Below are 24,429 nucleotides of genomic sequence, written 5' to 3'. Positions count from 1 at the left end.
CCTCGAAAGGCATCTTTTCATATCTTGACTTTCGAGGTATCGTTTTGGAGGATGGCTCAAATGTTCTCTTCCGGTGTGATCGGTGACTCACACAGCAGGTCATCTTCTCCCAATGAGTTGTGCTCAAAGGTGATAAAGTTTGGGATGTTGAAGTGGGGCAAGAAGTCCGTTTCTGTCTTCCGCTCATCTAAGCGCTCCTCCTGTTGAGGCACCGCACAGGTGGTACCTCCGGTCCTGTTGAAGGTCCCCCGTGGTCCGTTGGGCTTCGCTTTGGGCTTTTGCCATCGCTTCGCCTCTTCACTGATGTAGGAATTATAGTAGGGGCAGGATTCCTCCAGAAAGGGACGAGGAACTGTCATGTCGTCGGTGTCGTCTTTCTGACTGATGATGTTCACGAGACCGTTGCCTGGACCGGGCAGGTTCTCGGTATCTGTACTTCTAGGGAGAAAGGAAATGACTGCAGCACTTGTTGCATGTTTTGCAGTAAATTGCACTCATTACTGCAATTTGTATTTTTTATTTTTTTTAAATGCCATAAAAACACTCGAACGTTTGTAAGAGAAGGGAAATTGTGCGAAACTCACTCTTGCAGTGGCGCTCCTGTCTTTGTGAGCAACGTGAGCACGAAAAACATGAAAATGACGAACACTGCAAGTCCAACCCAGAATCCGATTACAATGGAGTCTGCAATGAAAAGGGGGGGAGAAAAAAAATCAAACATGACCACCCTTAAATGGGTTTGTCGTCGTTCTGAAGTTTGAATTCTACAATATGAGCGCAGCGCCATATTTGTGACCAGTGTTGGTTTACGCCCCGTGCGTAAAACCCAATTCACCAACCAACCGACGGGTTATCGACTCTTTGATGAACGTGAGAAGATGAATTTGACATGCCAAACTTACATCTGTGTGCTTTGAGTCCCTCAAAAGAGACGGGCTCCTCGTCGTAGTATTCATATTGCCACTCGTAGTCACTGCGCCGCGCGCTGCTTTGGCTCCGGTTGTGCGAGCTCATGTCATCCAACCTTGTCACGGGTGACGCAATGACGTCAAATCAACAAGCTCAGAAATGGACCGTCTCCTTTATGGAAGTAATTTAGGGCTTATGATTGCAAATTCTTCACCCTTCCTCTTATTGTGCACGGAAGCACCTCGGTGCGCATCCCCGGTTGCCACCTCACAACCACTCTTCAGTTGAGGATCAAATTTGAGCGGAGCATCCGACAAAGCCGTTCAGCAGGCACATCATTTGAAATTGCGCGTAAGTAAGGTTGGAGGTGTCAGTCCGATGAATCCCTCCCTCAAAGGCAGAAATGTACCGCTGCGTAGTTATTGGTGCAAATCATCGTAATCATACAACCGCGCCCTCTAGTGGCATTGAGTGGGAACGTTTTTAATCTGAAAAGAATGTTGTTTTCCCCGGGTGATATTATTCATGATAAAATCAGCCAATTGAAAAAAACGAACTTATTTTTTACTAGAGCCGTAATGTAGGCTAATTAACTGAGCCTAAAGAGAGAAAAATTATTCACACCCAACTGATTTCAATGTCAAATGGTGGTTGCTCAACTTGGGTTAACAAAAAAAATAGATAGTTTAAACAGGAAATAAACACCACTGCCTTTGACAGATTGATTGAAAAAAATATTAAAATCTCTGCTGCACTTCTTTAGCCTTGGAAAAGTGGCTCTGACTCATCACTGCAGCATAAAGGCGAGTGGCCATGGAGTCACTGAATTAACTTTTTTATTCCTCAAAGTGATGAGTTCATGTAGATTTTTTTCCCCCTCTTCTCCTAATTTATTTATTTTGTTTTTGTTGCCATCTTTATACATCATAGTTGCAGGGACTGCTCTGTTTAAATTCTAATTCTGGTTGCTGCTGGACATTGTGTGTTTTTATTCGATTTCTTCCAATGCCTGCAAATGGTAGTGCATCCTATTTTCTGGTTTCCACGGTAACAGTCAGGACTTCAATTAAAAGGATGCTACTGGAGGCCTGGCTGGCAAGCTCCTGAGTGCCTACATGTACTTGTCAGCTGTGCAAGTGAAGCATCATAACAACGTGACCTGCTTGCTTGTTAGCTTGATGTTGTCTCGACCCCGATCTCGCTTGGTTTGTCATATTCGGCATACCTGCAACTGACAAAATGTGCAAAGCGGGGCCAAAAGGCCAACCTCACTCAACATTTGAGAATTCACTTCCACGTATTTGTCCAACCTGTCCCCCATTTGTGTGTTGTGTCATGAACAAAATGGCATTTCTTCTCCATTTCTGCATTTGCTCTCGTTTTCGCACGAGGCCCCGCTTCAGCCCGCAAATGTTGTTTTGTGTACGCAAGGCTGACGCATGCCGTCGTCCCCCGCGCTTCTTCCATCATTCAAACAGCGGGGACTGACGGGATGACATGTTTTCACACCAACACACAAATGGCTAGCTAGCTTGTAGCCTAACTAGCTTTTCCTTGGTACGTATTCTCCATTGACATAACATCCCCCAAAGCAGATGACATCTTTCGATTTATCCCCATTTAATTATAAATGACCCCATCTGACACATCTATGGGAAACCAAGAGAGCTCTCGCAGTTCCTATTGTTTAGTTTCTGTTTTTCCCAGATAGCTTTCAGTTTGAAGTGTCGTTCCCCCCCCCGTCTTTGTACTCTATCATTCTGCTATTCAGTCAGCATCGAACGGGGCAAACCTTTCAAATTAGCCCCCAGAACAGTCTACAAAGGAGTGCAAAATTAATCATTTTAATAAATGACCAAAAATTCATTCATCTTGTTCTGTTTTTTGTTTTTGTTTTGAAGTCACTTATAAAGACACACTCCTCACCATGGGACCTGTAGCAAATGTGGCAACCATTACCTCTCACTCAGGTTTATTTACCCATCAATCAAGTCCAATCCCAGCATGTAGCTTTGCACTGCCCCCTACTGATACACACTGGGACAGAATTCCACTCCAAATGGGACTAATTAAATCAGTAGATTAGCGATTGTTTTTATTTGTCAAACGGCTTAGTATTTATCCTAAATGTCATTATAGGCTAATGAAGTGTGGACGTGTGTGTGTGTGTCACACTTTGGCGAAAAAGTTTTTCTTATACCCAAGTTAGACTTAGAAAATAAATATTTGTAGTGGTTTGCTGAGTACGTTTTTGTGTTTATCTTTAATGCAAAAGTTCCTGGAGATAAAACCAATTCCGACTTGAACGTTACGCAATGTTTGATGTGCTTTTCAATGCACTCAAATCCTTAAGTGATATTTATGACCTGTTATGAAACTGTTTACACTCGAATGCAGTTCATCAATATATTTTAAAAGTCTTGCTGACGCGTGTCAACTTCTTCTCACCCCCCCCCCCCCTCCCCTGATCACCCACGCAGCGGGGGGCGGTGAGGATCGGCGCGTGTATCTTTGCACTTTTCAACCCAAATGGTTTTACGCGTAATATGGTGAGGTTTTTAATGCGTCGAAACGCGTTCAGAACAATAATAAAAAATCATTTCTAAACACGTCTTGGGAAGTGTCAGATTTAGATTGCGACTTTGAGATTGTATCGCTGCTTTAGTTCTTCTTTTGACGCACGTAGTTTGTGACGCTCTCAGTCTTGAGAGCGTGGACGATTTGTTTGATACGACGTAAAATCGAATCGCAAACAATTTAAAATTCCGAAAGTGAAGCAAGTTTGGCCCATATGTTCGGAGTTTGCTCATGTGTGATTTCACACCTCCGCACCGTGGCGCATGGAGACACTTGGCGACGCGTCAAAAGTCCAATTTGGCGCTCGGCTCGAGCAGCCTGTTAAATAGCTGCATCCGCTTCATGACGCAGCCACTTTGCAACATCGCGACTTCTCGACGGGACGAACTCGGCTCGGACCGCCAGCGGCATCTTCGCTCTTCTTTGCAAACATGAACGCTCGCGGTGGATTGGATCTTTTGGTGCCTCACGACAACGACGCGAACCAAGCGTCCAACATGTGGAGACCTTGGATTAGAACCGAGACGACAACTTCCATACTTATGGTAAATCTGACTTAATTGCACATTCGTGAATGTATTTTGCACGGACGGGAACGTCTAATGAAGACCTTCAACTTTCAGGCTCCTTTCAATCCTGCTGAAGCGCAACCCAAACCAGCCCTTTTCGTTCATCCAGTCAAGTAATTCTTTTTTTTTTTTTTATATCTTAGTAAATTTTTAAATAATTTTATTTTAAACTATTTTAATTTAATGAATGTATTTGTTTTTATGCTCCAACTGTGTTTTTATTTTTATTTTCCTCCATATCATTTTTTAAAGGTTGTACTGGCCCAAAACCAAATGCTTTGATTATCTGTACCGGGAAGCCGAAATACTCCTTCGGAACTACCCGGTCCAAGCCACCATCTGCCCCTGTGAAGACTCTTCCTCCAGTGAAGAAGATCCAGAGGAAAACGAGGAGGATGAAGATGAGGAAGAGGAGGAAGAAGTGCTGATAGAGATGCCAAAGGAGCTCAACTAACATTTCCAATGATGCGCATAATGTGTTAATATATTTCCTATTCCTATTTATTGCTGTAAATAATTGTATATAGCTCATTAATCATTTTTTTATACCACAAGAAAAAAGTTTATTGCTTTTAAATTATTTTGTCAACTACCTCGTTTGTATTATGTGCACCCTGCAATAAAATATGTTGAAATGAACTTCATTTTCTTGTTTTGTGTTCTGAATTAAGTTGAGTGAAATATATATTTAGCAACTTAGCACATTCCAATTTCTTTCCCTAACGGCTCACAAGAAGCTTCTTTCCCATGCACCGATAAGTGCAAGGTCGTAAAAAACGACCCACTTCCTCTGCAAAGTCGCCCGAGGTGCGCGTGGTGCGTGACAAAATGGAGGTGTCAGCCTTCACAGGAAAGTCGAACATGTGGGCTGGTGTCCAACTGCACTGCATTTTTTTTCTAATATTAAAATATAACTTGATATATTAGAATAAAATAGAATAGAACTTTGTCTGTTTCAAGATAAAAACCGAATTTCAATCGGTGGCTCCCGGGCTGCATCGGGCCCGTCGGTTGTTTATTTTGGATCCACAAACTTTGAAGGCCTTTTCACTCAGTCGTGCACGGTTGATTCCGGATTTACGTCTGAATATAAATAAATTTAGAATATATTTGTATTTTCTCTCAAACGCGTGACGTTAAATCCCCAATTTAACTTGCCGCTTTGTTTCAAGGCTGCAAGCGTATCAAGCTGAAAGGTGCAAATGAAAGCGAGCGGTGGCACCTGTGGCACAACATTTTTAAATCATGATGCTCTGATAACCTCTTCAACTTAAAACTGCCTGCCTGGAACTTTCCCAGGCTTGGGTGTCAGACTTTTAATGCTATCAGCACTGTCACCTACTTGGGTGTGAAACCTCCGCAGTTAAATATAAAACCAAGCACTGATGCCCTGGCTGATGAACCTTTAGCCTTTTAATGCACTTGTGTCAAGCTCTATTAATTTTGTTGTTGTTGATCATTCTTTTTGCCACTTCTTGGCTCAATGAAAAATTACAAATAGTGAGCATTGACTCAATCCCAGCGTGACATTGAGACCCCGAGTGGACTTTGCACCATTCTCACCCTTGCGGCACATGCTGCCCTTTCTCAAGGGTGGGTGTAAATTAGGAAGGTGTGAGGAAGACACACCTAAGGGTGCCCGGACCCCCCACTCCACACTCTCCGGCCCCTTGTTTGACCTCTGGGGACGAATACCATACCTCTAAATAAACCCCCGCATTTCTATTTACTAGTGTGTGAACATAGTTTTGTCTCTATTGTCATTAGCAGAACTGAGATGAAGCTCTTAGATGATCATTCTTGAAAACTTCAGTGTATTTAAGATTGAGATCATTTGAGTGACGGCCCGCTCCAGTGAACTCTGTGACCGAGCCTAGCGGTGCGAGCAGTGACACTCGCAGAGGTGACAAAGTGTGACCCAGATGAGTCCAAGACTGAAGCCGGTGGAGATGCTTCTCGCGCTCGCACCTTTTGGTTTTATGTCTGAGGTCGCCGCTTTGGAATGTTTGCACGCTTTTGTTTGCGCCAGTAGATTCAGTAATGAGAAGATCATGGAAAGTGCATGTGGTGCTAATGGTTAGCACATCTGCCAAACTGTTACAAAATTCTGGTTCAGGTCCAGATGCATAGAAGATTAAAATATTTTTTTCTTATAACTTGACTTTGATGCAATGCATAAAACTACTGAAGAGCATATTTGATGATTTGATGAAGCAACTAAATGAAGTTGTATTTGTGGCTGTGTGATGTAACTCTCTAGTGTGTCCACTTGGGGGCAGTGTTGCACTTTTACACTTGGCAGGGGTCCCCCGAACTATTTACTAACAGAAATCATATATTTTGAAAATTGACTTCTTTGAAAGCATTGAATGAATACAAGCTGTTTGATAAAAATATTTTTTTTAAAAATTCATTTAAACCCCGGCAACCTTTTTTTCAGTGCAATAATGTTTCAGGGTGTCCATTTTGTGGCTGAGCACCATTAAATGATACAAACAAGACTTTACCAAAGAGACATAGCCTCCATTTAACGACTTACTCTCTTTGAGATGCGTCGACTAGAGATAATTACAATTTTGGCAACATTTGCTAGGTGATTACCTCATAATCCCCAATTTCATTTGATAAGTCACGCATTGATTTAACAGCGACTTGGAGCTAATGGAGTAGCTCGCGCCGCCGCCACAGTGATTTGTATGCCGGGGCGAAAGGACAACGGCGGATTGAAGGCAGAAAAACAGACGCTCGCCATCGCCTTCCGCTCGGTTAGCGATGAAAGACGAGCTCTAATCAAAGCGGGCCCGGTCCGAACAGTAAATCAACGCTGATACAATGGCGCGTGGTGTCGCTTGGAATCGTCCCTCTTACGTAAAAAGCTGTTTATTTTTTTTATAGCCGCTCCCGCTGCAAGGCAGGCAAAGGGGAGGGTATGATAAAAGCGGAGGGGAGAGACGAGGCCTGCTTTGTATTCACCTGCGTCTCTGGATCAATAAAAGATAATTTGGGCTGATTCCTCCCCGTAGGCCTCTTAGCAGACGGGAGGGGAAGAGGGGTCAGCCGTTGCCGGGGCTGCCAGGAGCTGGAATAACTTAAAAACACAGCGCAAATTACTGGCCTCTTGTTTGACTATCTCTCATTCGGCTTTTCGCTCTGCCGGGAGAAGCCGCGTGAGGCGAAGTCCTCTCCCTAATGGGATTGGAGGAAAAAAGGAAATTCTTTACAGAATACCGTCGCTCGCTCGCTCGTAAAAAGCAGAATCTGTACAGTTGATTTTTTTGAACGTAGAATTTAGTCGAATTTTTTTTACTTGCGCTCGTCAGCACTTTTGATTTAATATTCCGAGTCCCGCTGGTATTTTCCTATGACATAATTTTCTTCCCGCTTTGGAACTTGCCTAAGCTGCCCCAAAAACAATTGAAAGACTGCTTTAAATTCCCGCGAGGGGGGACCGTGTGTTCCGAGATGTTTGGATTCACAGGTCAGGCCTCGTAAATTACCAAAGAATCAGGTTGAAGGCAGGGAACTAACACCAGTACTTGCTAGACTGAAAACAAATTTAGTCACCCCCGAGGTGTGATTTTCTTTTTTGGCCTTCTCAATCAGTCAGTCCCCACTCGGAATCAGACGCTATTAGCCAAGAACTCGTAAGCCCTTTTAGCAAATTCCTTCATCCCCAAAACATTTTTTTTGTCCTGACAGTGGGGGGTAGGTTTTGGCGTTGGCTTAGAGGCATGGAGGTTGCCGTCCATCACGGAGGGTCGCCAGTCTGAGGGGAATGCGGCATGTCAGGGGTGCGAAGGAGGTCCCCGGGGAGAGCCCCAAACCACTTTTCGGCCTGATTTTATGTGGCGTCCACCATCAAACTTACACAGGTGTAGTTTGTATGCCAGCATGCTCACTGTTTGATTAGTGGGGGCATAGGTGGGACCTTGTATGTTACCGGACCCCCTTAAAGTCAACTTTTTTTTTTTTATCGAGAGGCTTGTGGGTCACTGGGCCAAAATGCTAAGGAAAGAAATCCAGTGGTGTTATTTACGTCACAGTGAATCCAAGTTTCTGTGCTAGCTTAATGCTAACAGAATATAAAATTCTATTGCTATGTCCATAATCAAAAACCTCAAACCTGAAGAAAAACGGTGAAGCAACACATGTAGACAGTAAACAATATCAGGCATATTTTATAAAAAAATATATCCCCGTAAAAAAATGAGCAATAGCAGCATCCGTGTAAAGATTCACGTGACAAAGTTTTAAAAAGGTCCAATTGAAGAACCGTGTAAATGATTGCAATTATAATTTTAATTTACTTCCAGTAAGGTTAAAATCTTTGGCTAAGGATATCTAGTTTTTTTTCCCCCAACAGTCGTCTCTGGTGTGACCACCAAACACTAATTCCACCCAACTCTTAAGATAGACAGAATTAGTGTTAATAAATCAACGGTAACACACACCGGCGGTTCAAAAAGTCATTTTTCAATTAGCTCTTTGATGAAAAAATAACTGCATGATTAAGAAACACCTCAGAAATCTGATTAATGCTTCAGCTATTATATTTCAGCATCAGTCATTTTTTTTTCCGGCCGCCGCACGTATTAATAGTTTGACGCAAAGGTGGGTGCTGTTTGAGGCCGGCGAGTCATTTCCATTCTCGTAGGCCGATCTAATCAACATATCGTATTAGCATTCACATGAAAACACTAATTACAAAGGCAGCGTGAACCTGATTTATGCTAATGGGAACGTGAACATGTGACAGATACATTCATCTGGAGTATCGGACCCTATGACGGCGCTAACTCTGATTAGCATGCCATTAGCATAGCACGGGGTAGCTCGGATGAAGAAAGTGTCGATTCACCGAGAGGAAGTGGTTTGTCGGTCTTTCGAATTTTCAGTTTTATATCTTCAACGACATGTTCCGGAGCTTGCTGCCGTCCCCCGTTGGCACCTTTCTGGACCATCTTCTCTAAAAAAACCGAGACCACCTTCTGCCGACAAGAGTTTGTTTGGGAGACAGGAAAGCACAAAGCTATGGGGCCCATCTCTCTCTGTCTCTACTTTGATCCCTCCAATGAAAGGACCCGGGCGTCCCCCCGCTAGTCTGTGGCCGGTTGCTGACTTTGGTCATGGCGCACACGGCACTCCAACAGAATGAGCCCATTGACGAGGCAACAGATTGCTTTTGAGTGTACCTGATGGTGATCCACCCCCCTACTTCTCCCCTACTCCCCCCCCCCTTGTCGTCCTCTTGCGAGCATCTGAAGACAATCTCTGTCATTCTCATACAAATTGCTGGTGGGTAGTGGATTTAGGAGAGTGGCAGAAGCCATTGTTTGCCAATCTGTATCAAAAGGCAGCCGCAACGCTGAGCGCTTTCCCATTCTCAGTCAGGATTAGGGTCGGTTTTGCTCGCTTTCGTTCGTAGTTTCACTCGCCGACGGAAAATTTAATTGGTCTTAGATGTTTTGGTAATGAGCATATAAATCGCAGAATCAGTCCGCTTCTGAAATGTGTCATCGGGCTTCTCAGGTGTTGTTTGCTGTTGGAATCGGAGTCTGACCCTGCAAGCCCCCCCCCCCCCTCCTTCTGTCCTGCTCGAGTCCCTCATCACCCCAGCTAATACCAGGCTCATTACACCACTATCGATCGCACGCCGAGAAGGCCAAAGAAGTTCTCTCTAGCCTTTCGCTCTCCTGTGATCATTTTATACTCTTTTTTTTTTTTGTGTTTACACAATTCTTTTATCATCGGCAACTGGACCTTTTTTTCTGATAACCTTATGAGAAATTGACGCGTTCAGGTAAAGTTTTTTTCCCCCCTTCATTGCCAAGACCGATTTGGAAGTCAAATCTCTTCACACTCATCCATCCCCTGCAGTCCCACCCCATTCACGTTGCTTTTATCTCATCCGTTGCCGGTGATTTGGCGCCTCATATAATAAGACCCAATTTATTATCCAAATCTCCATCGTGGGCCAGCTGTGTGTGGGCTGAAGTATAAACACGGCGGCGGCGGCTTTGAGGGCAAAGCAGGTGTTGAATTACAACACTCCCGCAGATGCACGGAAAACGTGGTTATTGAATTTTTGGTCTTGTGCTCAAATAGTGAATTTGATCATTTCCTTGCACTTTTATCATATTCTTACGTCATTGCGTCATCTAGTTCTTTTAGAATCTGTTCTTATATCACAATCTAAGAATCTAATTTTGCGGAAAAATAAAAAGTCATTTGAAGGGAGGGAAGCAATATCCAGGATAATTTGTCAGATTAATTGACCGCATATGTTTGGGGGGGGGGGGGGGGAGAATAAAAAGTCAAGCGAATTATTTGCATTTCCTCGGCTACAGTAACTCGGCAAGGGGTCGTCTGTCCTCTGACCTCGCGCTGACAATCGGCGAGGCCTGTTTAAGGATAATTGCTTACATACCGCGCCGCAGCACCTCTCGACTCGCCATTTGCATGACTCCCTCGGTGGCTTTAATAAGCCGCTTACAGTAGACTTTTCGAATAGCAGGTACCCCCGTGACAAAGGTGTCGGACGGTTCTGCTGTTGTTCGTCAGGTCGGCTGTAGCCCCCCCCCCCCCCCTCCCCTCGCCCCCTCCCGTGCCCGCCTCTACCTCTACGTCTTTGTTTCACGGCTGACAGAAGAAGTGCCAGAACTCCTCCGGCTGGAGTGATTTATGACCAGCAGCTGCTTTTGCAGTCCGTGACCCACACAGCTGGGTGTCAGATGTGGTCTCCCCTGTAAGTAGAAACTTATCTGGCAAACCCAACATCAGTGGTAAAGAGGAGCGAAGACCGAGTGGGAGGAAGATGGAGTGGCCAGACTGAACCTTGGGAGGAAAAGAAAAAAAAAAAAGATGAAAGTGATTGCAAGGCAGAGAAATGGTAGCTGGAAAAGAAGGATTTAAACAACGCCGCTTTGACAGTGCTAAAGAAACAAAGAGGCATTAAGTGCAAGTTATTTTCCGGCGCAAAGCAAAGCGTGCGGCTGCAGCCGATCGATTTGAATGCGGCGGCTTAGCCCGCCATTGATTTCCGCTGGTGCAGGGAAAGCAAAATGTTTGTATTATTTCATAAGCCAATTAGGTGCAAGGATACTCCTCTCCTCGTGCGCCTATTGACCCACAGTCTGCGGCTTTATTGTCGAGGGGGGGAAGGCGGGCTTTATAAAAGATCAATAAAAGGCGAGTGATTGGATTATCGGTTAATCAATGCATTGTGCTAATATAGCACCAGAGTGATTACAGAGCACTAGCTAATAGGAGGCCTCGGAGAGCGCCCAGGACACAGCACGCCAAAAGTGGCCGTCGTCGATGAAACGTGCCACGGGGAGCAAAGTTTGCGCTCGCTCGTTTGAATTAAAGTATTCAAATAAAAATGGAGGAGCCGTGTTTAGTCTGGGTTGTAAGTGGAAGTGACACAGAGATGGCTTGGTTGCCATGGTAACAGTGGAGTTTAGTCTGGGTTGTAAGTGGAAGTGACACAGAGTTTGCTGCCATCAAAGTAGGGTTTTCCTAGTTGCCATGGTAACGACGGAGCTTGGAAAATGATTTGGAACTTATATGTCATGGATCAATATTACGGATTTTTAATCAAACCATAGATGATTTTTTTTCTTTGGTGTGGCAAACATTCTCGCGTTCCTAAAGAGGCCCGACGCCTGCTGAAGTTTTCTATTGTCTGCTCTCGTCTGAGAGGAGAAACGTGACCGGCAGACTAATCTCGTTAGACTCTTAGCGGCAAGAAAGGCAATAAGGTAATAATGTAATTAGAACGATGAACCCTTTCGCGAGTAATTATCCGTGTTTAACAACATCTCGTCAGGTCATTTGCAGCAACTCAGCGAGCGAGTCTTCTATCTTCTTCTCCGCTGTTTATAATTTATCAAAATGATACCAACAGCGTATTAGAAAAGAAGAAAAAAAAGGCCGGGGAAGGAATTGTGCTTTTGTTCCATCTCGATTCTCGCAGACGGAGGAGAAAGTGGCCGAGTGAATGAGATGTGGTTAAACATCTCAAATCCTTTTTAAGGTGTCTTTGTTTGGTTTCTTCTTAGCTGCTTTGTCCTTCTGTCTCTTGCTCAAACACCGGCCCGAGACATCATCTGGTCTTGCCGGGCTCACACTGAGGAGCTTTGCTAAAGTTCTTGTTTGCTGAAGAGTTTAGGGGAGCTTCCATGTGACAAATTGTCAAAAGAGCTTTTATGGAGCGTCGTGAAAAGGCAAAAGAGGCGAGAAGAAAAGCAGTCATGTGCACCGGAGTCGGTGCGGGGCGAGATGGACGAATTAAGAATCTTTTCATTGACTCGAGTCCTTCAATTGGATTGATCAGAACATAAAACAGCTTTTAATTCAATTTGCCACTCTCAAACATTTTGGAGTTTTAAATTCTGATATGTGCGTGATTCCAAAAAATCCCCATTCGGCCGTCCGTTTCCTGTCGGCCAGAAGCTTTGTTGCCCGGTCTGGCTGTTGAAGTGCCTGTTTAAAAATCCCCTCCGTCCCCGAGGACTTGTCTTTTACCCATCAGCCTGGTCGAAAGCGCTAATCAGGCGCAAAGCCGAGGCTGCGCGGCGTGCACTTGTTAGCCCCTCGTCCCAATCTTTCGCCGCATCCCCTTTGACATCCACACGGGCACTTAATTCCCCCGCTATTATGTTCTTATGTTTCTATAGCCTCCTAATGAGACAAGAAAGGGGAGTATCAGGTTGTGTCCATTGATGCGGCTCGGGCTGAATGGATGTGTGCGCCGAAACTCGGAGCCATCTGCCCGTTACAAGAAACGTGGCGGGTAATAGCGGAACCATGACCGTGGAGATCAGAGCCCCTGGCAGGGAGTCTTGTATTCATGGAGCTTTAAAGGCAGCCAGCCAGCACTGATCTGCCACCCCCCCATCTAGCCCTCCCCAAAAATAACCATCCCTTCTATCTCCACTTGTTTATCCCCGTGCAGGCCTCAGAATTCATGTTGCCATGGGTGATGCGAGCTAAGGGGTCAGAGGTTCTTGTTGGAGGTGAGGTCCGGGCTGCGGGCCCATCTGAGAGGACCATCTGGACGAGTGACCTGACATAATTAGTTATTAATTCTTCTTCGGGGTGGGGGGGGGGGCGCTCGCTCGGCTAACGCTTCTACCTGCGGCGCTTCTGTTAGCATCGGTGGCACAATTTAAACGAATATATACAATGGAACCACGCGGATCGGGAACCAACGGTCACAAAATACTTTTATAGATTTCAGTCCGCGGTTTTCAGATTTGTTTTTGCCGTTAAGCATTTGAGACTATTCTAAAAAAAAAAAATGCTGATGTCAGCGCTCTGAATTTCAAATAAGAGCATTTAACGAAACAGTAGTTCACCCCTTCGGATGTTTTTAGGCCAACCACTGTGATCTACCCCGATTTGAGTCGGGGAAAACGCCCGTAAGGAAAAATGAGCCAGTCGGCATTTTGCCAGCAGCCAAGGCGTTACTCTTTTTACCTTTTATGCCACATTCACCTTGACTGAATCACTTCGGAATGATTTGCCCGCAGTGTTGAGCTCTTTGTGAGCGATGTCACAATCAAAGCAGTCCAACGTCAGCATCAGGGCCCCTCCTGCTGATCTGACCCCCCCTTCCAACACCGCCTCTGCTGTCACTGCAGGGGAATCTCCTCATTGGCATGCAGGCGGCGGCCGGAGTTGCGTCGCAGCGGCTCCCTGGCTCTCTGGGGACGCTCTCCTCCTTTCTCCTTGTCTGTCTCCGGCTCGCTCCCTCTTGGCCCTCATCACGCAGCTGTCACAATTTGGAGCAGATCCGGAGGGGAACCAGGAACGAGTGTCCGACGTGGGCGCCATCGGAATATTTTCCACGCAAACGTCTCAAAGGCCTCTCGTGATAGCTATTAGAAGATTTCTATCAGGCTCGTCGTTGCAGTGCCGCGGCTCTGGGAAATCATTTAATCATATTCTATTTTTATCCCACTCAAGTGTGACCGGTGGGCTTATTGTGCTTACATTTCACGGCACACGTCGATGACATGTTTGCAGAGAGAGAAAGCTGGTGAGACTCAAACAACAGTAACAAACAAACAAACAGTTCCCGAGACACGGAGCTTTTTTTTTTTTCCGACGGGATGCAACCGGTGTTTGATTTTGGCAAGGGGTGAAAGCAGAGAGCGGCTCTGCTTGGCAGCCACACTCAAGCTGTGGGCCAAATCAAGCATGAAATCAGGAACAAAGGGATTGCAGGGCATTAGATTCACACTTTGGGTGTCTGTGTGTGTGCGTGAAGATATTGTATCGTCTTCAATAGCCTCACGTGAAGGATTAGTTCATCTCAAATTAAATCGGAGAAAACTTTTAAAGGCGGAAATGACATCGACAAATAACTTCTGAGCTGTCAACGCACTTCCAAAGTCGTAAGTCAAGCGCCCAGGAACCTTTGCAGAACCACCCCCGATCGGTTTTCCCGGCTCAGCCAATTAGATCGACCGCATGACCTCAATATCCCGCTCCAGCCAATCAGAACATCTCAACGGGCCGGGGGTGCAGCGAGGCCTGCGGCCGAGGTTTTGCCGGCGACCCCCGATTGAATGTTCATTCAAGACCTGTTCGCTTGATTCGTTCATTTTCCCAACGTGCACTTGTGTACGAAACAAAAACTCATAAGAGCTACGAAAAAAAATCAAGAATCAGATTTTTATGCTTTACGGAAGCTCACATATTGAAACGTTTTCCGGTCGAGCGGCGACTTGAGGACGACTCCCCACCGAGCGCCGGGCTTAAATTGACGTATGAATATGCAATCGTCCCTCAACGCCGGTCCTGAAATCAATCAAGTTGACATTGAGACTTGCCACCTGTGGGCCGAACTTGTCTAATAAGGCCACGGAGGTGGAGGAAATGTATTTTAATTTTTTTTTTTTCTGTATACAACTTTGAAGCTTAAATGCTAATGCTAGCTAACCGTCATATTGTTGCTTTAAGCACATCGTTCTTGAAAGGCGAACGTACTTTGTATCACACCTCCCTCGGAGGAGCAATTTTGCATTCAATATACTGATATTTTGGTTTCTGGAAGTACCTTCATTTATTGTGTTACAATAGAAGGCTTGTAGTGCGGCGGTTGAGTGCTCTCGAGGGTGCGCGGGAAGAAAAGGGGCCTGGGCAAATGGCCCACCGTTTAGCCCCACGTGAAGCCAAGTGTAAAACCACCGAGGGCACATCACTCAAAAAAAAGAAGCTTTTGTAATATTCCAACAAATCAGCTCGAAATACGAGCGCAGTCCTCACACAGCTACAATTTTACGCCGTTCTTTAGCATCTGCGATCCCGCTCGCGGAGCAGCGGTGATGTCTGGCAGAGCTTCACATGCTCGCGTCAGACGTGACTGATGCAAGTTTTGCCTCCAGACTGCGTCCGGGTTCAGACTCGCAGATAATTCGCACATTTTGGTGGAAATGCGAAGAGCAGGCGTAACACGTGTGATTTTTACTGCTTTGGAAGAACCTGTCCATGAAGAAAGCCAGCTTCTGTAATATATATATTTTTTTAATTCGAGAGGTTACAGTGTCCCTCAAAGCATGTCTCGAGTTAAACTTTACAGCGTATTCCTTTTACTGTGAACAAACCTCCTTGAAATGACCGAGTTCACAGTATATAAAAACTTCATCGCTATATGACGATAACAAAAACAATAAAGTCAGTCAAAACTAAATTCTGGTGCCCCACAGAAAAGAACATTTGGAATCAACTCTGCTACATAGAAGTAAATATTTTAAAAGGAAAGAGAAATAGTTTTTTTTTTTTCTTCATCTGAATGCTTGCTGATACCTTTACATCTTGCAGGTGATGTCTTACCACTAGGGGGCGACTGGTATCCTGGCTAATCCTTTAATATCAGAACCATAAAAATAGTAAACTGGTGGAACTAATTTCCTCCTGTATTAAAATGACATCCCAAACAAGAGCTTACAAGCGGATGTACATAATAAAGTAAATATTTTTATATATCCAGCCACAGCCACAAAAGAGAAATTGAAAATCCATCATCTGGGCACGCAACGCGAGGACGTCAGCTTTCCTTTCCGTCTGGCTGCTCCTTGCCGACATGTTGTGAGCAGCGCTTGCGGTCTTATGTTTATGCAAATCAAATCGCTTGATGTCATGGAAACTGTGAGAGTGAAAGGAGCCAGACGTGTCGTCTAATCGTCACAGGAAATCAAATAAATAAAGTCTTATTACTAGACTTTTTTTTTTTCCTCCATAATTACCTTTTTTTACAGATTGACTGAGAAAAATCAAAAAGTCTCAAAATTGTTTTCTGCATTGTGGAAATTTTTAAAGCTGACAATATAAAGTATCTATAATATTATTCGATACAGTTCTTGTGTCAAATCCCGGTAGATCGTACATGGCGCGCCTGCGGTTGCAAAAAGTAGTTGAATAAAATCGACACAGACAACTTGTTTGTTTTGAAACTGTATTCAGATTCAAATGAGCTTTTCAAACCAATAAATAATCTCCTCACTTCTTCTCCCATCATTCATTGTGAGCTATTTACAATATAAATTAAATAAGAGAAAACATTCAGCGTATTTTTTTCCCCCCATACGACAAACAGATTGCATGTGAAGCGGCATTTAAAGCGTGTTATGCTACATGAGGTAAAAACATTTAGATCCTGATATGTAAACAAGGTGTTTTTTTTTTCAAAGAGAGATTTACATAAACAAAAAGTTGGACAAAACAGAAGCCGTCAGCTCGCTGTCAGTCAAACACCAAGAGCATGAAATAAATGGCACTTCATGAAACAGCCCACCGACAAATAAATACAAAGAATCGTTGATATTTTACACCAGGGATGTGCTGGCCCGTTCCCACGTTGGCTCAACCATTATTTCTATGTCTTTACGCGCTGGAGGCCAAGGGGCAACGGAGCGACACATTCTCATGCGGCCGATGGAAATTCAAGACAGATTAACCAAGGAAGCCAATTGCGCGTGAGACATTTCGCCCGCAAACACCGGCTTGATGTTTAACCAGAACCTTTGTCGCCTCTGCAGGAAGAAGGGAATTCATTCGCCGCCGTTTGAATAACACTCGTTTGCCTTCTAGTGGAAAAATAGCGGCGGCCTTTGCCTCTTGGCTCTGCCAGCATCGCTTTGTCATTATTCTTGGAAAATAAAACGCTCCTTCATGTAGATCACCTGTCTGGAGCTCGGAGCGCCCTTGCTTAGAGACCCATCAGAATCAGATATTGTCAGCTCCCGTTGGTTATAATCACAGACGTGGCCTTGTGTCCCTGCATCTGCTCGGCCTGCATCCTCATGTGAGCCGCCACGTCGTACTGGACTCCTCCGCAGGCCAGTCCGGAGTAACTCCTTAGGCTCTCCGGGTCGTACAGGTGTTCCAGGGAATAGCCAGTCAATGCGTAGGCTGCTTGCCTATCCAGAGGTTGCCTCTCTTGGGATGGGTAGAGCAGAGGGCTCCCTTGAGGTTGTGACTGATGAGGGGACAGATCCGTCTGCATGTAGTCTTTGGTGAGGGGGAGTCCGGACCTGGGGATGACGTCGGAGCTGGGGCTGCTGAGGCGAGAGAGGGAGCCGGGACTGGTTGTGTTTTCGTCATTGTCCAGAGGACCGGGTACTTTGACACGGTGGTGGAGGCGCTCGGAGGGGAGCTCAATGCTCGGGGCTCCCGGGCCTCGGCACACCACGCTGGGCATGCTGATCTGTGAGTGATGCGGGAGCGACGAGTTGAAACACGGACTGTGAGTCTTGGAGACGTCGAGCGTCGGTTTTTGCTGCTGAAGACGGTTCTCTTCCTCTTTGATCATCTGCTGCGTGGCACGAATTAGGGTCTCCATTTTACTGGGTTCTCGGGGACTGGCCTGGAATTGGTCGCCGTGGTAACGCTCGCCGGAATCACTGGTGGACCCGCCGCCATCCGGTGAACTCATGATGCTGTCTTCATCCCAGTGGCCTCTCCCTATTTTAATTTTTAAAAAAATCGTTAGAAGGTATACCGTGTTCCTGCCTGCATTTACCTTTGATATATTTCACTGGAAAGATTGCGTTCTGCTCTCAATGTGCATATGGAATCATACAAGGTCTTGGCAGACAACAGTGGTTTGGGGCCATGCATTGTGAAATTACTTGGCTTCCAATTTGAGGCAATTTTTGAACAGATGGTAGCAATCGACACACTGGCAAGAGACGGCATAAACAACTTAGCGTGTCCCATAATAACATTTGGAAAACAGCTACCAGGCTCAACGAGCTATTTGCAGAGACAGATGGTTGCGGCCTCAACCCTAACACCTCACCGTGGAAGGCGGCGTGGTAGGACGTGATTTCGTAGCCCTCGCCGTTTTCCGCAGATGCTTTCGGAAGGGCCAGCACGGAGCGGGTGGCGTCCCACCACACCTCTCTTCCTGACTGGGGGGCACCCAGGAAGTATCGTCCGCTCGGACATCGGACCCGATCGCACGCGGACGGGTGAGGACGGGTCTGGGCGTGAGCGAGGTCCTCTTCCAGAAGACCCAAGCCATAGCACAGGGAGCCAGAGTCCGGGTAGAGCCGGTAGGCGCACGATGCCTCGGCGGCCTCGCCCGGATCCAACAATTTAGGCGAGGCGGCCTCCGTCAGGGGGCTTCCTCCCCATTGGCTGTCTTGGTCTGACTCCGAGCGCTCTGGATTGAAAGCCGAGAACTGCTGCAGAGCCAGAAGATGTGATTAGAAGCGCTGGCTCGCTTTGTTTTGTTCCATCAAAGTGTCTTACCTGTGGGTAGGGCGACACTCTGGCTTTCGCTTTTGACTGCGTCAGACGTGACTTTGTGCTCTTCCTCTCCTCGTTCAGACTGTCGGTGTAAGGAAAGGCCGGCTTGGTGGGGCACATTTGGTCCAGGGACAACTGCATTCCCTTGTATTCCGTGTCCCTTTTACACATCAACACAAAATAGGCGCGAAGCTCATATTTAGCCAAAGAACCCGCCATGGGTTGACTCGATGATGCGAGGCACAATTTTCAAATGCTATTCTTCCAGTATTGCCTCAAAGTAAGGACCGATACTTTGACGCTTGTACTTTTGACAATTTAAACCGGCGTCCCGGTACTGAACTCAGTGCAGGGGGAGCGACACGGCTCCCGTGTCAAGTGCTCGGCAAACACGAGCCTTTTATAACTTATCACATCAACAGTATGTAATAGCAGCTGGCTGGCATTTTAAACCCCGTGGCCCATCCCTGACCCCGCGTAGCCAGCCTCTTTAATAGGACTCTAAATATGACCCATTCTTTATGTACAACACCTCAGGAGAAAGGCTGTGTTTGGATAGCCACCAGCGAGTGAGTGTTATTTGCTCTTGCAAGGTATAGTTGCGGCGCTGCATCCTATCTGCGACCCCGCTGACTCGTGGCTGAGCCAATAATGCCGGCCCATTGTGCAAACTCAGCTGTGTTAGCCGAATTCCACCTCGGGGTCAATGTCAGACCACCTTGCGCCTGAAATGCACCACCGGTGTGGCTCCCGACATGTTTTATTAATGGCCATAGTTGGCTGCTTGTTAGTAATTGTTTTTCTCTCAAATGTAACGCAGTCGTGTTGTTTTCTTCAAGACGCGGCGAAGAACTGAATAGTCATGCACGTGCTTGCATTACATGCACTTAAATGTTACACGTGGATGAGTCGAGCCTAACGAGGCAAATCCAACGTGTACTAGCCGGGAGATAGCTATTGATTCCTAGTCGCCCGTTCGATCGACTTTGCTTTCTTTACACTGCCGATCGATGGCGGCAGTAGAGGTTTTTTGATGGGGTTCAACCCCGATGTTTGTCTTGCCGTCTCGAAGGGTCCGTGTGTGATTTGCGCTCTCATAACAACAACTTCCCCGAGCCCTGCTGCCACAGTGTTTGGTGGATTTGTCAACAGAGGCTATATGGTGACGTACCTCATTCGGGCGACATTTCACAATTCCAATTTAGCGCCTATTTCAAAATGCAATCATCTATATATTATATCTAATATTTCCTGAATGAACATAACTCCACAGAGGTTTTTCAGTCAATTTTCAGTATAATGCTAAGTCATCCCCGTGACAAGTTTTTAATGACACTGTACACTTGTTTTGTTAGATCTGACTGCAGTGTGTGATACGGTGGACCACACTATTCTGTTGGCCAATCAGCAGCATCACGTGGGCATTAGTTAGCGCGTTCAAGAGTGGTTCAGATCAGGTCGTATGGCGTTCCGCAGGGTTCAAGTTTGAGACCCATGCATTTTGTAGTGATGCCTATCCAAACGGTGCCATGAGGGGAAAAAAGATGTCTTGAGTCTAACCGCCAGGTACAGCAGTTAGGTGCACACGTGACAGATTTAGATAAACAACTACATGCCTGTAAGTACTAAGTGACAACAACACAGACAACACAAACAAACAAATTACTCTGCATGTAGTGTTAGTTCCCTTTGCACCTCTTGAGTTCTCATTTGCGTTGTTTGGTGTGGCTACGTTACGGACTGTATCCAGTCTGCCGTCTTACACGGCAGCCCCCGTCAAATCGGATTTGTATCGAGGCCTGATATTGATGTAGTGTTCCTGCGCTCTACCGCGCTACACGCCGCACCAGCTTCATCACACGTCGCCGATGCACTTTTCAGCCGATATATTGAACGCTGCAAGAATAACATCACACATACAGGAGGACGCGAGTTTGTCTTAGCTCACACCGTGACAATTTCGCCAAAGTCACGTGAGACTCCACCAGGCCCCGCCTCTTAAAGGCATAATCACCTTTTCAGGGGACCCCATAAAAGGTCCCTTTTAAGGGTTCATAAATCCAGTAAACTCACGTGAGGACGTAGTTGACACTGACAATGCAGTGGGGTCTCGATGACCTGCTATTGTGGACGATGGTGGCGTAGCTCTGCACCCACACCCATCCGCCGTGCTTGGCTAGGAAACGGTAATATTTAGTGGTGACTTGGCCCTTTACCAGCACTGGGGGAGATTAAAGAATCACACAGATGACAGAGATTAGCTTGTTTGTGTGTTGGTTTGTGCTGGCGTAATGGTCCGCATGTGTCGGCGTACTCACAAAGGTGATGGGCGCAGCGGAGGTGGAAGATGTCACAGCTGTGTACGTGATGGTACAGAGTTTTCTCAATCAGATCCTGCGGCTCATAACCCGTCAGCTCGGCAACCCTGCGGAGAAATGTTTGGATGAAAAAAACTCGCCATATTTGCATGTTTTAACTGCGGTTGGAGAAGATGGGAAATGTGGTTGTAATTATTAGGTGGCATTTGGAAAGTAAGCTAATGATGGCCATTTGGAAACATCTGCTCGTTCACCTGGAGTCCAGAAAGATGAGCTTCATGTCCAAACTGGCTCTGAACATAAACATGTTGCTGTGTAGTTTGATCTCGGTCACGGCGCTGGGGGGCAACGAGTGCCCCACCGCCACCAGGCCCACGTTCTGGTAGCAGCCCTCAAAGGGGGCCATGTCCAAGCTGTACTGACGGATCTTCAGGTAGCCACTGCAGTGGATCACCTGGAACGGGATATGTTTTACATGAACACGCAATTTATGACAAAAACGGTAGTTAGCACTACAAAGCAAGCAGAGTTGTTTTGACAGTTTAAGTTGAGGGTATAATTAGTTCTGTAAACTTTTATTCCACTTGTTGCACTTGCAAAGATTTTAAATATTTTGTTGATTTGCCAAACTAATTGCCTTAAAATTTGAAGCGATCACAATTTGTATTTATTTTTCACAGTACGGAACAATTTCATAAATGTATTTACCTTATATCCACCACTGGTGAGCCCTGCATTTCTTTTAGCCAACACACATTTCATTCTCAGAAAGAAAGAGCGCTCCACTTCATATTCTGAAAAGAAAAGAATTATTTCTGATTTTGTGTATTATCATTTGTAGCACATAAATAAAATGGGAGGATTAAAATGCTTAAGAATAAAATGCTACTTTCTAGCTATTGGGAAATGTTAGTTATATATGAAACATGAAATGCAAATTATTCAAGCCTATATTGAATAGAACACAAATGACTAAGGTAAGCAATCGGGGGGCTAAAGAAAATCAACTAAATACTTCCATGTGTGTACTTTGGCGACATTTGCGCACACAGTGCGTCAATCACGCGTCACTTTAACACTGACGCGTCTGTTCCAATGATTGCGTCGCTCGACACGCTCATGACATAGCAAATAGACAAGAATAATGAGTTTGAAACCCAGACCGAATAGAAAAGGCTTTGGTCCCGGATGCAATGATTAGTGATTTATTATTATTATGATTATTTAACCTTGTACAAAATGGGAGTGGTAGGGCTGATGGGGCGTCAGTACAGCTGTCATCTCGTCGTGGTCAGCGGGGTGCACATATTCATAAATACTGTTTCCGGTCAACTCTACCTGTGGAGAACAACTCCGGTCATGAACACGCACTTAATTAATTCGTATAAATAAATTCGACAAAATAAATACATTAATTTAAATAAATAAATAAATAAATAACCTGCGATAGTCCCAAATGCACGGACGCCGTTTCTGAAATGTACATTATTTTCCCATCTGGAGCCACAACGAATATGAAGCCATCCAATGTCTACGAATCAACCAAAAAGCAGCATGCAGTTGTTAGAAACCGCTTTGCATCATAATCGTGACGAACATAATTGGTGAGGATAGGAAATGATCGGACCTGTAGTAGATGAGCGCCCAGCTCACGTCCAAGATTATCCAACGGTCTCGTTCGATTTGTTTGACCCCACGCGTCACCTAAACCTGCAATAATAATAATAATAAAAATGAATAACTGAAATATATGACGTCATCATACAAATCGAACAACCGTAGCGCAACAACAATGACAAATGTGAGGCTTTTAAAAAAATAATAATACCGCATCTCTTTTCACGTGTAACCGATTAAAAAAAAAGAAAAAAAAGCGAAAGAAAGCGGCGAGAGCGTTTTGCATGTTTCTTGCATGCAGGGCCGCGATCGTGTGTGTTTCCTGGCGCTCATATGGCTTAAGGTGATTACAAGCCCTGCAGGGCCCTCGTAGTAATAGCTGCGCCTTGCTCGCAGTCACGCAACCTGCCGAGAGCTGCTTATATTGCCGAAGGAAGAAGACAAAAAAAAAAAAGATGACGATAGAGGTCTTTTCTTTGCTTCTTCTGCAAAGCTGCGAGCTCGATCAATGTCACATACACTTTAGGCAAGTCCTCCACTTGCAGTGATTGAGCTCATTCGGCAAATATCATTTGTTTATTTTAAAATACGAACCTTATTGGATGTTGCAATTTAGAAATGTTGCTGTGAATTGGATTTTGTTCAATCGAGCTTATGAATTTTTGTCGGCGTTTTCCTGGTTGGTGTTTTTCCTCAGGAAATCATACAGCCCCACTATATAGCTGATAAAAAAATATTATAGGCAGAACACGTTGTGTTGGCTCACCTTGCGGAAAGACTATCCTCATTTTCAGGTAACTGGTGGTCAATCGAATGATAGACGCTTTGTCCAACTGCGACGTAATTGCCGACGGTAGCGGCAACATTTTAGCCAGCTCATAAAATTCACTGTTCTCCTTTTCCCGTCTAGTCCTTGCCGCCGTTTTCGATTTTTCCTTCATGTCGGTGCCGGTTCGTTTCTGTTGTTGCTGTTGATAATTGTGATGGTGATGATGCTGCTGGTGGTCCTCGCTTGCATATGCCGCCCTGATGTGCTCCTCTCACATCAGCAACGCGCTTTGCCTCCTCGACATGGTGAATAAATATACCTTTTTCTAAGTTTTGAAGGAAAGATTCACTTGAAATATTAGATATCCAGCGTGCGTGTGTTTAGATATCCTCGGTATTCCTTAGATCGACTGCGTCCGACGTGGAGGCTTAAATCCATCACCTGCAGAACGAAATTCATTTAAAATAGAAATTAATCAAAGCTCTTATAACCACCAATAAAAATATCTGCTATTCAGAAACGATTCCAAATAAAGAACCATTAACCAGCACTTTATGCACATTTTTATACATTTCAATTAATATTTCAAAAAGTGTGCCTGTGCCTTTCTTGCTGTAATTCATTTCATAGAAAATATTGCTTCACAGTAAAGGGAAAATATTGTCCAAAATGAAGGCAGGCCTACCCCTAAAATTATTATTATTATAATACAAATGTACACACGATCTATTATTCGATTAATGTAGCAGAAAATAGACGGCAAGATACAAACTTACACTTCTATATTTTCCTTGAGCAATAAGCAACAAAAAAGCATTTATTTTTCCTTTTTAAAAAAAATGTTGTATAAGACGCCCTAACTTATTGTATCAGCTGTAACTAATATTATGGCTGTAAGTAAACATGATCA

The 24,429-nt window shown here is 45.1% G+C and overlaps 2 protein-coding genes across 3 annotated transcripts; both read right to left on the bottom strand.

Moving 5' to 3' along the window:
* Positions 1-34: 34 nt before the first annotated feature.
* Positions 35-1,034, bottom strand: LOC133146648 (melanocortin-2 receptor accessory protein 2A-like). 2 transcript variants are annotated; one of them, XM_061270549.1, is made up of 3 exons: positions 903-1,034; positions 585-684; positions 35-438 (listed from the first exon to the last, which is right to left on the bottom strand). In XM_061270549.1, exons 1-3 carry the CDS (start codon positions 1,012-1,014, stop codon positions 57-59), a joined length of 594 nt encoding a protein of 197 aa, XP_061126533.1. In that variant the 5' UTR covers positions 1,015-1,034; the 3' UTR covers positions 35-56. The 2 variants fall into 2 exon arrangements, with proteins under 2 accessions (XP_061126533.1, XP_061126534.1); XM_061270550.1 differs by having other exon boundaries at positions 35-435.
* Positions 1,035-16,567: 15,533 nt separating this feature from the next.
* Positions 16,568-23,872, bottom strand: LOC133146653 (single-minded homolog 1-like). Its single transcript, XM_061270555.1, has 11 exons — positions 23,517-23,872; positions 22,761-22,843; positions 22,575-22,664; positions 22,363-22,471; positions 21,842-21,927; positions 21,388-21,587; positions 21,134-21,240; positions 20,889-21,036; positions 18,819-18,975; positions 18,364-18,751; positions 16,568-18,026 (listed from the first exon to the last, which is right to left on the bottom strand). The coding sequence occupies exons 1-11, from the start codon at positions 23,689-23,691 to the stop codon at positions 17,299-17,301; spliced, it is 2,271 nt and encodes a 756-aa protein (XP_061126539.1). The 5' UTR covers positions 23,692-23,872; the 3' UTR covers positions 16,568-17,298.
* Between the last annotated feature and the right edge of the window lie 557 nt (positions 23,873-24,429).

This window comes from Syngnathus typhle, linkage group LG22 (assembly GCF_033458585.1).
Source record: "Syngnathus typhle isolate RoL2023-S1 ecotype Sweden linkage group LG22, RoL_Styp_1.0, whole genome shotgun sequence".
Classification (NCBI taxonomy): Eukaryota; Metazoa; Chordata; class Actinopteri; order Syngnathiformes; family Syngnathidae; genus Syngnathus; species Syngnathus typhle.
This window is presented reverse-complemented; position numbering and strand designations above follow the sequence as displayed.